Source organism: Erithacus rubecula (assembly GCF_903797595.1).
Source record: "Erithacus rubecula genome assembly, chromosome: 6".
In the NCBI taxonomy this organism is placed as follows: domain Eukaryota; kingdom Metazoa; phylum Chordata; class Aves; order Passeriformes; family Muscicapidae; genus Erithacus; species Erithacus rubecula.
In genome coordinates, this window is record NC_136688.1 from 41,040,891 (window position 1) to 41,057,788 (window position 16,898).

General features: G+C 35.6%; 1 protein-coding gene across 2 annotated transcripts in view; it reads right to left on the reverse strand.

Annotated features, from left to right (window-relative positions):
* Positions 1-16,898, reverse strand: part of CEP128 (centrosomal protein 128) — a 100,138-nt gene that overhangs the window by 10,161 nt on the left and 73,079 nt on the right. For both annotated transcript variants that reach the window (XR_013774555.1, XM_079308054.1), the window contains 3 exons: positions 8,125-8,202; positions 6,156-6,269; positions 2,464-2,569 (listed from right to left, as the gene is read on the reverse strand). Coding sequence is in view for 1 of the 2 variants with exons in the window: in XM_079308054.1 (XP_079164180.1) it covers positions 2,464-2,569; positions 6,156-6,269; positions 8,125-8,202 (298 nt within the window). In the remaining variant the exon portion in view is untranslated. The remainder of the gene's footprint in view (positions 1-2,463; positions 2,570-6,155; positions 6,270-8,124; positions 8,203-16,898) is intronic.

Consider the following 16,898-nt stretch of genomic DNA (forward strand, 5'->3'; position numbering starts at 1 on the left):
CTAGTAGTGACTGTCTGGACCAACCATTTTGGTCTGATACTAATATAGACTGCAAACCATATTTAGTGAATGTTCCCTTGAATAAATTATTTTCTCATTTAAACTTCTTCATTTCTAAGAAAACGGGTATAGAAATAAAAGCACATTTCCTCAACATATTTTAAAATATGCTTGTAATGGAAAAGCTGGTATAGTTGCAGAAATTATACCAGAACCAAAACACAGTGTTGATGTTAATTACTTTATTTTTAACTGCTTGCTGCATTGGCAACATTTTAGTAAATATATATATATGTATATGGAAACAGATCATTGTTCCCTTATTTATTTTCCCACACTCTTTGTCCTTTTTCTTCAACCAATTTTAAACTTTAATTTTAAATGCCACGATCTCCCTCACAAATAAGTTAAATTATAACAAATGAGTCTGCTCTCCTTCAGGGTGCTCTCTACAAGTCACAGGAAATCCACATTAGGAAGGAAGCTTCTAGTACTAGTTATTAACTCTATTCATGAATTGAAGAGAGATGGAATGGGGAAACATAAATCACAAAGGCTTGCAAACTGCTCCAAAAGGTAAATGAAAGAAAAAAAAAATCCATCCTTCTGTTTCTGAAGAAGGAGACAATTAATCACAGAAAATAGATGATGACATGTATAAGAAGATTTATTAAAAGTTACAGTAGGTTTGGGAGCAAAGATGTCAAATTATACTTGGCTGTCAAAGTCTCAAATGATAATTAATTAATATCATTACTGAAATTAAAAGTTCATGATGTTTTTGTGACTATCATGACTGAAGTAGCTGACTTTTCATTTGCCACTCACTGGAAAATCTCCTTAATGCTAATATCACTGCAGAATTTTTACTGTCCTCAAGAACTATACCAACAAATTCAAAAGACACATTAGACTGGTGGAAATCAGTTTCAGCATAAAGTGACAGTCACAAACCAAAGTCTGTGGAGTAATTCACATATTTTAGTGCCATAAGCACTGAGTTGAATCACCACAGTGTTTTGTTAATAATTTATTTTTTTATCTCCAGGAAATTTCATACTTAGTGCTGGTAAAAACAATTGAATCAGAGAATAAATATGCAGAACTGTTTAATCAGATTGGTATTCAGATCACATGGATCCTATTTCTCTTTAAACTGCCTAAAATTTATTAAAAAGTTTTGAAACAACAAAGTCCTAGCTTGTTTAATTCAGGTTAAGCATTATAAAGACATTGTAATATTTTAGGAACATTTATGCTGCATTTTTAAATTTCAGTCAATTTTTGCAGTGAATCAATTTTGGAACTCTTGAGATTGGAGGGGGCTGCTAGAGGCCATATCTGAACATGTTGTGAGGTATCATTTACTTCTTCTCTATACCCGAAACAGGCTCAGCTGTACTTTGATTTGCAAGAGTTTGACAGAGATGAGGTTTGGGAAAATGGAAAAAATCAACTCTGAGTCAAGATAAAGTGCTCCTGAAGTACAGAGTTACTTGCTCCTATGCTTTATTCCCACTGCTGTTATTCAGTATGCTCTGCAAAATGATACTAACCCCAACCCATAGATTCTGAAAGGAAGAGAAACCAATTACCTTTAACCTCATCAGATCAGCTCAGGACTTACTGGTGAGCAGTAATGTACCACAGCACTCACTCTAAAATGCAACACTTTCAAAGTGCAATGAAGCCTGAAATAGGACTCAGCACTACATAGAATTCAACTTTCCAAATAGGTTCCCAGTACACAAACTGGCTATATTGAAAAGAAATGGGAGATGTTATTACCCTTGTGAAGAGAAGCATTTTGATATCCATGTATCAATATGCAAAAAAAAGCCTTTAAAAACCTGGTTTTGGTTACTTTTGACACTCATGCAAAGGTGTGCCTATGTACTCAATCAAGATCTAATACATTCTATGTTTTATTGAGCATTTCCCAGATCCCATGACTTGACATTAACACAAGCTGTATAGGCACAAGGGGATAGAGAAAAAGCAGTTTAAAACACTATTGAAGTAGAATTAGTGGATTCAACTTTCACTGCAAAAATACTACACAAGCATGACACTAACTGGTGCACATGAAAGATCCTGGAAAGAATTCACGTTGAGGACACCTCTTTGGTCCCTCAGAAGATACACAGCTTACACAAGTATGACTCATTATGCAGAGATTCAGAATTCAAGGGCAGCCCTTTTCCTTGGCATAGGTTTGGGTGACATATATATTGTACGTTCCAGTTAAAAAAACCCAAACAACTATCAGTGAGATGTAATGAAGCATTTCCTAGGCAAAGACATCCAACCAGCATCTAAAACTAAAACACAGAAGGATAATTAAGATGATTCTAACACTTCTTTTTTGAAAAGAAGTATCCCGCTCTTTCAAGTAAAAAAAAAAAAAAATTAGAAGAAAAAAATGTTACCTATAGATTTTTTTTTCTGTGATATAATACTTACAACCTGAGCTTGAAAGCAGTGAGCTGCACAAAAAGCTGTTTTGAGATCGCCAACTAGAAGACTGAGCCACTTCTATATCAGAAATTTCAGCATTCATTTTCACATCCTATAAGAAACAAATAAAAACAATTTTATTGCTTACTATCAAGCAGCTGCAAACTTTAACAAAAAACAAGCAGCACTCGTACAGGCACATGCTGTGATTTCACACACACTGGAAAAAAAATCATTTGAATTCTCAGTATTGCAGTTAGGCTCAAATTAATTTGCTTATGAGTTTTATCTCCATTTCACCACTGTCAAATATCTACAAAAAACTGTTTTGCTTTGAGAAAAGCACTGGCAGCATTACAAGTCTTTGCCACTACAGTAAGTTGTAAAAATGGCCTTTCCTGCTTACATCACATCCACAATTCAGGACATACCATATTAGCAAGGCAGATACCAGTGAATGATGACTTCCTCATCCATGAATGGTTCATATTAATTCACTGAAGTTCCATAAGTAGCAATAAATATAAATATATTTTCTCTGCCACTGAGGAAACTTCATTAATTTCTCATATCAAAATACCTAAAGGCACTTTTGAAATTTTTGGTTAAACCATTAAATAAAGCCTGAAGTACAATGTTACTGTTTATGGCTAAACCAATACAGCATACCTTCTTGGTGAGGAAAGTCGTTTGGTCTATAAGCTAAAAAGAGAAGATAAATTTTAAAAGGGCATTTTAAAATCTCTGTTAGCACTGCAGCAAGTAGTCCCCAGTTACAATATCATCTAAAATAAGATTAAAAGTTTGGCCTGGTATCCAAATTACTCAGTTTCTTGAAATGAGAAGAGGTAATAATGAATAAACGCATCAGTTCATAAAATACACAATTTTACTGCTGAATTCTAATCATAAACAGCCTCAGGGAATTTTGTTAGAACATCTTGCAATTTATCATTCATGCTGATACTACGATTTGAAAACTAAACATAAAAAAAAATTCTACATTAATTTAGAGATACAATGAGCTTTTGTTTCATCACTGAAGAAGGATTTACTTCTATTAAGACTAATGGGAATTATCCATATTAATCCCCTTATGTGCTGATGAGAGACTTAACACCTAAAGTGTTCATAGCACAATAACAATTTTTAAAGAATAAAAAAAGTTTTTGTCTTTCCATTCTGCTTCCAGAAATGTTTTAAAAGAAGAGCTTTTAAACAAGAAAGGTGCTTTTACCAGTATCTGCAATACAAAATGGCTTTCTCTTTACATTAATATCGATGTATAGAATGTGCCTTTTGTCATGTGCTTCACAGACAATTACATCTCTATGTTGTGTTTGAGTAGATGGTCAATTGCCTGTGGCAGTGAAACTCTCCTAAAATATTTGTATCTCTACATCAAAATATGTATTTATGTTAAATATGTATATATTTTCCTCAGTTTTTCTGATTTAATTTTGCTTCTGTTGCTATTTTCTTTTTATACGTTATATTTATGGGGTTTTCCCCCAATTTTGACTTTATCTACTATTATTTGGCCCTTTCTTAGTTGAAAAATCAAGATTGATGTACCTGCTGGTATTCTGCCAGCCTATGGCCTACTTTTATTACTGGAAATCTTCCATTTTAACACATACAAATAGAAATTTTAATTTTTCAGGGCTTCTAAGCAACACGTGTTTTAAAGCCATGTGACAAGACTACAGAAGAGTAGGAAGATCAAGTAGGGGCAAAAGAAATCATAAGAAAGAAAGAAAAAAACCCCACTTCTAGAGAAACATTCAACTTTGGTTTAGTTTTTCCTCCTTAAAATGAAAAAAGGCTGGGACACAAGATTAGATAATGCCTGTCTGAGATCAATGTTGGCAAGCATGCTGAAACAAGTGTATTATAAGAAAGGCTAGAAAGAAAAACATAACAGAAGAGAAGGATTAATTCCAGAAGTAATTTCATCTAAAATGATCAATGTAAAAATTTTATAAGAAATGTGGGTTTTCTTATCACCTATCAAATATCTGTCTACTTTGTATAGCAGGGGCACTATGTACACAGTGTGAACCAAAAATATCAGAAAGAATCAACTCTGATGTCCTCAAACCTACACTCTTCCAGCAATCAATTTTAGAGACTCCCAACTGAAAAACAGTAAAATAAAATAAAATTAAAAAAAAAAGGCATTTGAGTTAGTTTCAAAGGAGGGCACAAAAGGCAAGCATTAAAAAGTTTTTTTTTTAGTCTAAGCTAGCCTGATCACTGAAATCAGATTAGCACCCGTCTGTTACTTGGTTTTGAACATTCTGTTCCATTTGCAACAGCCGTGACAGCAAAGAGTACTGTATGTCATGCAAAACCCCAATTAGGCCTGACTAAATGGAAACCATTAAATGCTCTCAGTTGTCTAAAGAAAGAGAATTGTTTTGGAATCAGCTTTGTACTGGATTCTGATTACTGAGTTCAAATCACACAAGTTCAGTAAGTTCAGTCAGCTTAGTGCAATGTTATGTTTCACCGTCAGCTGATTGCATTCCACTTAGCTTTTCAGTGTTTTCCAAATTTCAGTAGCTACTGATTTAGTAATGCTTGTGTGAAGGGAAGAGAAATTGAAGATACTGAAAATTATCATCAGCAATAAACTGATTGTGCCCGTTTCCTCCTTTCAATTCCTTCTTACAGAAGAGCAAGATGGCTCCTTCAAGTAACTTAATATCTTCTTACAACAGTAACTTATTAAACTAACACATGCTGTATATATTTTTCCACTTTTAAAAAGACATACTGTAAGTATGTTCTCGTTTTACAGAAGGAAGATGGTTGCAGATAAGTTGGGGAATACAAACTTCTTTCTGATAGAGTGTGTGATCCTTTATTTGAGCTCAATTGCTTAGAGACACAAGCATGATACATTGCTGAAGAAAATTATTTGAGATATGTAGCAGAAATACTAGTATGACTCTTCAGGTCTGATCACTTACTTTAATCACTTTCATAAGAAATCATAGTTCTGCTGAAGTAAGATGCTATCACAATGACAGTGATATGGCAATGAACAAGCTAATGAGGGAAAGAAAGCATGATATAATTGGCCAGTTGAACTAATTACAGGCCAAGTTTCCACAGAAGAGCACAGGATTTGTATTGTAGTGAATTAGTTATTCATGCTTAGCACTGCTATAAGTCCAGTGAGTGACCTTTAGCAAACTGCTTCCCTTCTGTTTGCCTGGATTTCATTTATGTATGAATAAGACATCATACATAATCATTTGCAAAGAATGCAAATATCAGCTACTGAAAAATTACTACATATGATTTATAAATTAGTCAACCTTTTTATAGAGGAAACAGATTTCTATATCTTTTACTTGAAAGGACAAGAGAAAACTGAATAAAACAATTTAAAAATTGCTGTAGACAGCAATTTGACAAAGCAGGCAACCACTTTAGAGTAGTGAGACACAGTAAGTAAGATACCCTTCTGTGAAAGTTGAAAGGTTTTTGGAAAGTATCCATGGCAATGAAGGTAACCCTTAATTTACCAAATTTCATGCCCTGTCAATATACTTGCCATGCCATCAGCCATGGCTGCTACATGAAACAGAAGCATTCATGTATGATTTGAGTCTGTGTTTGTACTGTGTTTGTGGTTGTGTTGCTGATTGAAAGTAACTGGGACACAAAAGTGGAGTACACACACATACCTTGACTCGCCTGACTCTTTGCTTTGAATCTTCCAGCTGTTGCTGCAAAGAACTCACTATTTCTTTATACTTCATATACCTCTCCTCAATCATCTCCTTTCGGCAACGGGACTCCTAGAAATGCATTTAAAAGATTTAGATGATTTCATAACGTGAAAAGTAGCTAGAAATTCTTACTGTTGTCAACAAAGGTATCGTCAAGGATTTTCAACACAGCAAGAACAAATTAAGTACTAACTTTCAGAGGCTGAACTACAGGGACCATACAAAAGCATAACGTTCTGTACAGAGAAATAATGTTAAAATACATGTAGATGAAAATGGAAATAGCCTTATCTTTAACTGTTGAATGATTTTCTTGTAAACCTTTCCAAACTTCAGCAATACCATACCTTCTAACAAAAATTCTGTAATGGCGTAAAATTAATTACAACACTACAGAAACAAGAACTAGGGGGAAAAAGGGTTCTAAGACTATGGACAAAACAGTATTTTTAATAAAAAAGATAATGCTTCTCCCTGAACCAGCTAAATATACACTTATCATTAGTTTGTTAATCAAACAAATCTCCTAGACAATCTGAGAGGTTTATCAAAACTTACTTTCTCCTTCCTTTTCCCTTCCGATGAAAAAACTGAAGCAAGAACTTGCTAGCTATTGTACCAAAAAAATCCAATATTTTATTTATTTGCAAATGGAAACAGTAATGAAGCTCCAAACTGACATCCTTCTCAAAGCTAAGGCATAAAGCTTAGCTCTCTTAAATAATAAATTATTTCTTAAACAAAACACTGTTTTGATAGGGACTCATCTTAAAAAAACTATCTTTAAAAAATCAAGCATGATGGAGAAGGACAGAGCCCAATTGAAAACAAAGATTTTGCATTCCAATCTCACAAACATTGGCTAAGTTATAAAAATGACTGTAATTTCATAGCAGTGTTAAGTGAGAGAGGCAGGTGTGAAGGAGATTGCAGATGCCTGCTGAGAACAAAATTTTTCCGTTAGCGGAAACAGAAGGTAAATGCAAACCTCTGTCAGAGCAAAAAAGCTCTTCTGGGGATACCTGAAATGTGAAATTAAAACTATACATCTCAACAATACTGTTCAGAAAAAACCCAAACATTTTAATCATTACTTGCATTACCAAATCTGTTGATGATGACAGTAATAAAATGGTGAAGATTAACTGATGACCTCATGCAGGAATACCAAATAAACAATGCTCCAAACAAGTATGTTTTGAAATGTTTATGACAACCACATATTAAGAAATTTCGCCTATCAAACAAAATGTAAATCATTATGCATTTGTTGATCTAGGGTTTAATACTGATTTATAATTTATATTGTGGAAAGAAGATACAAATCCTTTTTATTAAACCACCCATTTCATAGATGGAAAGTAAAGGAAAGGGCAAGTAAAGGGTTTAGCCACTTAGCCACTGAGGATCTAATCTGAGCCTTATCACTCTTGACAGTGTGTCACCACTATTGTCAAGATGTCCCACTATGTTCAAACATATCTTGATTGGATAGTGGTGCTGAGAAAATAAGTGACAAGTATTGTCATTATGTAAAAACAAAATAAAAAGTTGTAAAGATCATCCATCTTCACTCATAAAGTCAAATATTGAAACAACCGGCACAATTTATTTAATTATAAAATTTTCATTTTTAATGTGCAATATCAGAATTTATTACTCAATAAAAATATTCTGAAACAGTAATTAACACATAACCTGCTATGCCCAGTTATCAATGTCTGCCTACATTATGGAGCATAGAACTAAATTTATAACTTCAAAAAGATCCTAAAACATGAAAGATCCTATAAACATGAAAATAAGTTTCAGTATATTTCTGTCTATATAGTATGTACATATGCAACTTATATTATTCATAGACAATATTAATTAACCAAAATATTTTACAACTATTGAGAGAATCAAATGAAATCTTTCTCACTTCAATATCTTTGCAATCTTCTAACAGGCTCAGTTTCTCAGGCACAGACTCCAGGTGGTTTAAAGCTACTCGGGTACTCTAAAGAACAGAACACAAATCATTAAAAATAATCCAATCTTTCAGCCATCTCACACATTAAATAGCTCAGTCTTATCAGCATACTAGCTCAAGTTTCCCCAGTTAGAGTGTTGCCTTGCACCAAGCTCAATGACACATAGCTGTGGGACTCACTGCAGCAGCCATGCCAGAGGCTCCAGCCAGCCGGAGCCCGGATGGGAGACAGAGCTCCAGGTCAGAGGCTGCCAGCAGTGCCTGATGCCTCTGCACGAGGCTGGGGCTCACTGTTCTTTTGCAACAGGTGAGCTGTGCTTGAGGAGCTGGTCACCAGGTGAAGGAGCTACAGGAGGAACTGAACAGGCTACACAGTGTTTGACCATCAAGCAAAAGAGAGACTCATTATTTTCAGTCTCACAGTCTCAAGACTCTCAGAAGTCATGAACCTCCATTATAGTGGAGAAGCAGATGGCCTCAGAACCCTGCAGGGAAATTAGCCAAAGGACTGTTAGCCAAGGGTCTGTTAAAGATGAAGGCTGGAAGAGGTCACAGCATGTACTAGGAGGAAGGTTCCTCCACCTTCTCAGAATTCAACAGGCAGGACTGGCACCTTCCACAACACATGTGAGGCTCTGGAACGAGAAGGCCAGACTGATGAGGTGGATGAAGGTCTTTTTGGGATAGTGAGGCCTCCTAAAACACCACCACCTGTACCCTGCACCAAGACCTCTGTTAACATAAAAATGAAGGGTAGTTGTAATAGGAATAACCCCCACAGGAAGCACCTTTCTAAAGCAAATGAATGGCCTGATATGCAGGTCACAGGAAAGTCTGCAGTCTCCAGGGACTAAAGTAAGAGACATTACTGATATGGGAAGAATATAGAGATGCTGCTTGTCACTGTAGGGACAAAATTCATGGGATCAAAGCTGTTCTGGAGTTGAAGCTGGCCAGAAACGTGGATGACAATAAAACAAGTTTTAAAAATATATTAATGGCAATAGGCAGTGTAAAAAAAACCTTGTCCCCTTACAGGATGAGGATGGTCACTTTAGAAACAGGGACAGAGACAAGACAATGGCATTTAATGCATTCTTTGCCTCTGTCCAACATGGATGATTGACCAAGGGGCTCTTGGGTACATGGTGTGACTCTTAGGGATGGTGCTGTGCAGGGACAGCAGTAAGACTCGATTATTCTTGTGGGTCCCTTCCAACTCAGCACAATTCTGTGATTCTAATTTTTTTTAAATAAAAATATATGTAGTGAGAACTTAGATAAATATAGAACAATAAAATTTCCTATTTTAAGATTAGGCATATGGTATGTACTACTGAAAAATGAATTACCACTCTAGGGAGAGTTAGGGTTGGATTCAACAATAAGATTTCACATTCACACCCATCACGCAGAAAATGTAATCTATTGCAAACTGCAAAGAACTGAAGAAAATAAATATCATGGTTTTGGTTTTGTATGCAGATGAAGTTGGTTGATCGTGCACAAAGAACAGTCACGTCCCACAGGCCAGATGCCTCTGCAGCTTCTCAAAGGCTGCCCTTCTATTATTTGCTGAAGAGTAAGTAAAACCAGAACTGTTTGTACTTTGTGAACAACAGTTAGTATTTCCTCCACAATTCTAAAAATCACACTTCTTTGGATAAGGTTCTGCTAGTCTGGTATTTAATCTGCCAGTAATGGGCTTCATTAACCATATTACTGCCCTGGCACTTTAAAGTAAAATCTTAGAACAAAAAAAATCCACCAATCCTGAAATTAAATATTACATTGTAAACCCTGGGCAAACCAAGTTAATTTGCCCTTAACTACAAAAGCTCTGTTACTAGTTCTGGAAAATCTCAATCTGACCACCATGAAAAACATTCCATTTATATCCTAGAATTGAGACCTGAAGAGACTAAAACTTTCCGTCACAACAGCAGAAGAAAAATCAATGGGAGCCTCTCTGCACAAGTGGCATCAACTTCAAAAAGATGGAGACTAGGGGTGAGGAGTGGAGAATCAGAAATGAACAAAGTAACCCAAATAAAGACACACCATCTGTTTAAAAGCAATGTTGTCTGCCTTGTTGTTAGCTCCAAATGTTTATAAGGTTTTAAGAAATATTCACAACAAACAAAAATCAAATTTCATAAACAATGGGATTCATTTGCAGCTAACTTGGACCAAATTTGTATCAATATTCAGTAACAATAAACGAAATTAGGTAGAGGATATGGGAGTCATTCTTCTGTTCCTGCAATCATATGTATGCAAAAATATTATGCATATAGATATATTTCTCTATCCATTTCCCCACCTTGTTTTAATACAGATGACCTGTGATCTGTTCTCATTAAAAAAAGGAACTCATGCTGTAGGTGTAAGCCCATGCCTTAAGCCATCCCATTTTTCAATTCCTTCTCTAATTTAAAAGCCAAGACCTCATGTAAACATTGACTGTGAATGGATTTAAGGAAGATGTTAATCATCTATTCTTCAAAGTGTCTTCTAAATATATCCCCTCTATTTCATGCTCTTTTTGTAGAGGAAAAAGAAATTAGCTGTTTCTCTGCTAGTCCTTATTGGTTATATTATTAAATATAATCTTGAACACAGAAGACCAGCCCTTTGGTTAGATGCACATTCAATCCTTGTTTATTTGGCTTTGTGAGATTCATGAATAACAAATGGTATATGCTACTTGGATTTCTGAAAGGTGTTTTAGACTCCTAAAGTTTAAATCTAACTTCACATTCAAAATTATGGGCTCCAAGGTAACTATTGCTGCTCAAGAAGCAGATCATGTGGCAGCGATACATATTATCAAAAATCTGCTAATGTAGTGGCCAATATCAATCAGAAAAGCAAAATCAACACTCAATATAATCAGAAAAGGATAAAAAAGCCAGAGAACATAACTGTCCCGGATCATAAATCCAATTGCATCTTGACTGCTGAGTGCAGATGTGAATCTTTATTTCAGAAGGGAAATAGGGAAAGGTCAGAGAAGGAACAAGAATTTTCAAAGCTATGGAGTCCTGTTTCCAAGTGAGAAATTATAAACACAATACTCTAAAGAACAGGACTCTTCAGCCAGGAAGAGAGATACCTGAGGGCACTAATGACCAATTTGCATAAAATCAGAAGTCACATAAAGATAGAAAGTTTTATATGGCTTTAAGCAGAAAACTGGGCAAGTTCATGAATGGTTCCAAATTCACAGAAACTACATCTAAGTCTGGAAGCCTTTGAGCTTTGAACAGCTGGAATCAGAACAAATGAATGGGAAACACTATACATGTCAGTCCTGTTCAGTCTTTCCTAAGCATTTTACTTTGGCCATTGTTGTGATGTCTATAGCTGGGCGAGACTGACCTTTGGTCTTGACCAGAATGGTTCATTTTTTATTCTAAAATTCTCATGGACTTCTGAGCAGTCTGAGAGACTTGAGTAGGATAACTCACACATTAACATTTTCAGGGACAGATGTGTTACTTTTCCATAAAAAAAAAAAAAAAAAAGAAAAAAAGAAAAGCATGGTACTGATGTGCAAATAAAAGCAGAAAAAAAGCCAAGTTTGTTGTGGGGGGGGGGTTCAACAAGGAAGGTGGTAATGAAAGAATACATTGAAGAATGTGAGGGAAAGATGGCAAAAGGGCTTTTAGCTAGCCCACAGAAATGGTCTGGTAATCAATGAAATTCACAGCAACCTCTTAAAGATGGTTCAAATGCCATACTTGTATCATTCATGACTGTACTCTATTCTATTAAAAAGATAGATTTAGCCACACAGATAAAATGTGAAAAAGGATGTTAGAAGCACCTCATAGAGAGGGCAATTAAGTACTGCTAATTTTTTTCCCAGAAATCAGAAAGCTGTATGCCATAATGCATACAAATAATCCTAAAGAACAGCAATCACATCTGTCTGCTCATGTATAACAAGCAACAACAGGTACTGACCAGTGCACCGATGGTACTGATAAGAGGAAAAAAGGCCCATTGTACTGATTGAGGCAGCTTTAATGGCATTTTACTTAACAGAAGTTCTCTTCAATAGATTGAGTGCTACTAATCTTTCTTTTTTAAAAATAAAGACTATTTACTTTTAAAAGAGGAGTTCTGTGTTTTCACAGAGAATGACAAAACAAATTACTTATTTCCATGACTTCATACAAACACTTTGATGTTTAAACTGCATGTGAACAGTTAATCCTCCTATACTGATGTGTTCTTGGTAATAGACGGTTTCACACTGTCTCAAGGGACAGATCTAAATCAAAATCAGACACATTCTATTTTTAGTCTCAAAGCTGCAATGCTAAATGCAAATAAATCAAAGCAGGTTTGTATATAGTACTCCTAAGTTTGCCTTTATAGTCGATATACTGAAAACACAAACATAAACCAGAAACCAAACTTCATTGACTTTCAAGTAGAGTACTCCTTTATTTTCTGAAGTACATGAAAACAAATGGCTATCTGTATTGCACAGATATTTTTTCTAAAAATGAGAGTTGATTTCAGGACCAGCTAGCTAATCCTCAAAGAATAACCATAAAAAGATTAAATGCAACGTCATTTTAACAGACTGCAATGCATGTCAGCAGGTAGCTACAATTCAAATGAAAGACACAATGTTAGAGGTGACCTAAAGTGACTTTAATTTTAAATGACTTTAGTGTACTGAGTACCTAAACAGCAAGAATATGATGCATCCAGCACGTTTAAAAGTATTCTTTGCTTTTCTTGTTAAGATGTGTAAAACTATGCACTACCAACTTCAATCTCCAGCTCTCCATGAATAAATAACACTTTTCTTTTAAGGAGGTGGTTTTGCTTAAGAGACCTGAGGTGCTCTGCTGACTTTTATATGCCAGGCAAACTCATATCTGGGGCATTCTGTGAATAGTACATCATATGTAGATTGGGAACTTTCGGAGAAAACAAAAAAATGTATTTTGTTTCTTTATACTCCATGTATATCATGACCCCAATTATACCACCATTTTGATGATGTCAGCATGTCAGGAAGTCAAATTACCTATACAAAGCTAGGCAACACATGTAACTTTATCAAATTACAATTTCAATGCTCAATGGCTTTTTTTTTTGTTATTACATTGTTTCATGAGAGTTTGAACAAGATTTTTTTTTAATCAAAAACTACACTAATGAAAAACAAATGGCATTTGCTAACAAAGCATTGCCAATGTCAAACTACTTGAACATTTAATTTAGATTCCAGATGTTTCTGCATGGGGTGGACCACATTTTAATTAAAGGAACTTCATGAATGCTTCCTTTCCTGTTTGCAATGACATGGACTGTCTTTTCTCTCATTCATGAGTACATGATATCTCTGGGCTAACTAGGGGAATTGTTTACATGGGAAAATATTAGGAAAGTATTTTATGAATTTGCAGTTGTTTGATGCACACTAGCAGCTGGAAACATGCAGAAAACTGTTGTGTTTTGGCAAGCCAGCTTTCTGTAAATCATCAGTCAGTGCTCCACGTTCTCTGGGGTTCCATAGGACTAGTTTTTGAGAATCTATTCTTTAGAGTTCACTAAGATTTTGATCATATACATCCAGATATAATTCCTGGAAACTAAAGGAAATATAACACAAGAATTAGAGAGTAATGTTAGTGGGAACATATTCTCAAAAGATGTAAAGACTTCCTTGTTGTTCATCTTTAACATTATGAAGCATTGCAGGCTAAAAATCTTTACATGTAATTAATGTTATAGGTTTGTATATTAACAGTATTTCATCAATATTTCCAGAAAGAATGGCAAAAATTCAATTAACACAGCTTTCATAGGAAAGAAGAAATATCATTCAGTTTTTTCAGGTAAGAAAAATTAAAATACAAAGAAAAGTGATGTAAACAAGGATTCACAGCAAATCAGTGTCTGAGTAGAAAAAAAATAGGAGTTTTCCTTATGGATTTCCTTATTTTAATGAAAAGCTGCACAATACTGTGAGAAAAAAAAATCTGATGTGGCATCAATAGGTGTAACTGATGCCTGTGCTCCTAACTAGATTATAGGCTATAACTAGATAGGTTATAACCTACTAGGTTATAACTAGATCAAACATAAAGCATTTAAATCTAAAATGAAGGACCTAGCAGGACATTAGAAACATTCTCAATAGGCTGCTGTCAAACAAAATTTAACTTATTTTGTGATATATAAACCAAACCAAGAAAAAAAAAAAAGCAAGCACATATCTATGTCTTATCAAGTTATATTCTGTAGAAGAACTCAGATACACATTCCACAGCAGCTGAGGGACCTGTGGTTGTTTGTCATGGAGAAAAGGAGACTCAGAGGGGACCTTATCACTCTCCACAACTGACTGAATGGAGGCTGTAGCCAGGTGAGGGTTGGTCTCTTTTCCCAGGCAAGTGACAGGACAAGAAGACATGGTCTCAAGCTGCTCCAGGAAAGGTTCAAGTTGGGCATTAGGAAGAACTTCTTCACTGAAAGGACATTGGAACAGGCTGCCCAGGGAGGAGTGGAGTCACCATCCCTGGAAGTGCTCAAGAAATGACTGGACATGGCACTTGGTGCTATAGTTTAGTTGACAAGGTGGTGTTCAGTCAAAGGTTGAGCGTGATGGTTTCAGAGGGCTTTCCAAACATCAGTGATTCCATGATTCTCTGATTTCTCGTGAGAATCATGTAACTCACAGGATCTTTCTTTAAAATTACATTTACATGCATCTTCCTACTATGTTAAAAAAAATGAGAACATTGTATACTACTACTCTTAGTTCAACTGAAATAAAGTACTTTAGATAACCTAAGTCTTTTGCAATAAGGATTTTCCTGATTTAGAGATTTTTTTTTACTTTCTCTAATTAAAAACTGATTTTGGTTTATTAAACTTTGGCCAAAATGTTCAATATTTGCAACATGTGGGACACATTTTAATAATTTTGAAAGGAGCTTAGATAAACCATGTAGGGGCTCCATTAGGAGCACTGCCAGCAAGTCAAGTGAGGTGATCCCTCTCCTCTAGTCAGCCCACATTTGGAGTGCTGCTTCCAGATCAGAGTTCTGTACAAAAGAGACATACAAGAGCCAGTCCAGGAAAGGCCAACAAAATTTTTAAGGGACTGGAACATCTCCCCTGTGAGAGAAAGCTGGGATTGTTTAATGTGGAGAAATGGGAGGTCTCATCAATGTGCACAAGTATCTGAAGGGAAGGTGTAAAGGAGAGCCAGGCTCTTTTCAGTGCTGCCCAGTGACAAGCAGTCACTCACACAGGAGCTTCCATCTGAACACAGGAAATGCTTTTTCACTCCAAGGGCTGGAAAACTAGATGTGACTGTATTAGAAAAAAAACCTGAGAGAACAAGTGAAACACCAAATACTAGCGGGCAGAGGATGGACAAGTAGCTGGGTATTATACAAGAGCAGTAAATCTGTGGGGTAAGAAGACAACATCAAGGAAGAAGGGAAGAGAAAGCTGAGCATTAGGAGGAAAGAATCAGTGGGCTGCCAGCACCCTCAGGAAGTAGAAGTTACTTGGTGGTAATGAGCAGAGGAAAGACTCTGGGAAGCCCAGTGAAGGGAAGTGATACACTGGCTTGCCGATGAAAGGAAAGGAAAGGGCGAGGCAGGCAGGACAGAGGATCTCAAACTGCTCCTGGTCATTTTTATAAGATCAAAGAATGGCTGTGTTCTGAGAGAACCAGAAAGCCTTTGATGTAATGGTAGTTTTGGCAAGATGCTACAGAATCAAAGCAAGAGGAAAAGAAAGTATTAACCCTTCAATTCAGAATTTCCTCAACATTCATACCAGCAAGGTATGAAAATCATGAAATAATCTCATGAGCTAACAGCAAGACTTACTTATTGATGGAAGGCACACTGAGAGAGACAGAGAGAGGGAGAACAAACACATAAAAATGGATGGTGTCAGGCAGTCCTATAATCTCTCTGCAAAATGCATTTGGTATTGTTATCCTTCCAATTCTTCTTTTAAATTGGATGATAAACCAGAAAACTGATGTAAATTTGAGCCTGATACTACAGGAGAATAATCTAATAACTTCTACATTGCTGAGTGGATGCAGACAGAAATTTGTTTTACTGGTATTCAAAACCTCACTTTCTTGAACATAAAAATGCATTACAATAAAATGCATAAATGTTCATACTGAATGGAAAATTCATATTAAATAACAATTTTGCTGAATACTTACAGCATTACTACAGTTAACCTAGATTTATGGACATTGTTACAAAAAGTTGAATTGTGCCCAGAAAAGTCTGATCCAAGTATTCTAAGAAAGTGGTAACCTCAGTTCTGAGTTCTCTACTGAAAGCAACAAGCTGTTTTATTGATCTAAGTATATGGAATGCATATGTTCAATGGAATAACTTCAGGATTTGCTTGATTTCAAACTAAATTTTGCAGTCTTCTCTGTCAGACTAGTATGAGGTAAGGCAGAGGAACATAACTTGCAGCTTATGCTCACAAAGAACAGTACATATTTATAGAAACCCACTAAAATCCCAAGCACAGCACTGTAGCGGTGTGCACCTACAAAATGCATCCTGACCTCTTTATGAGAAATAAATACACTTTTCATTGTAGTCTCATCTGAGAATAGAATGCAGACTTTTTTCCCAAAAAGCCATATATCTTTCTCTATAAATAATACAGAGCCAGATCTTGTATGTAATAACTAAAGTGTA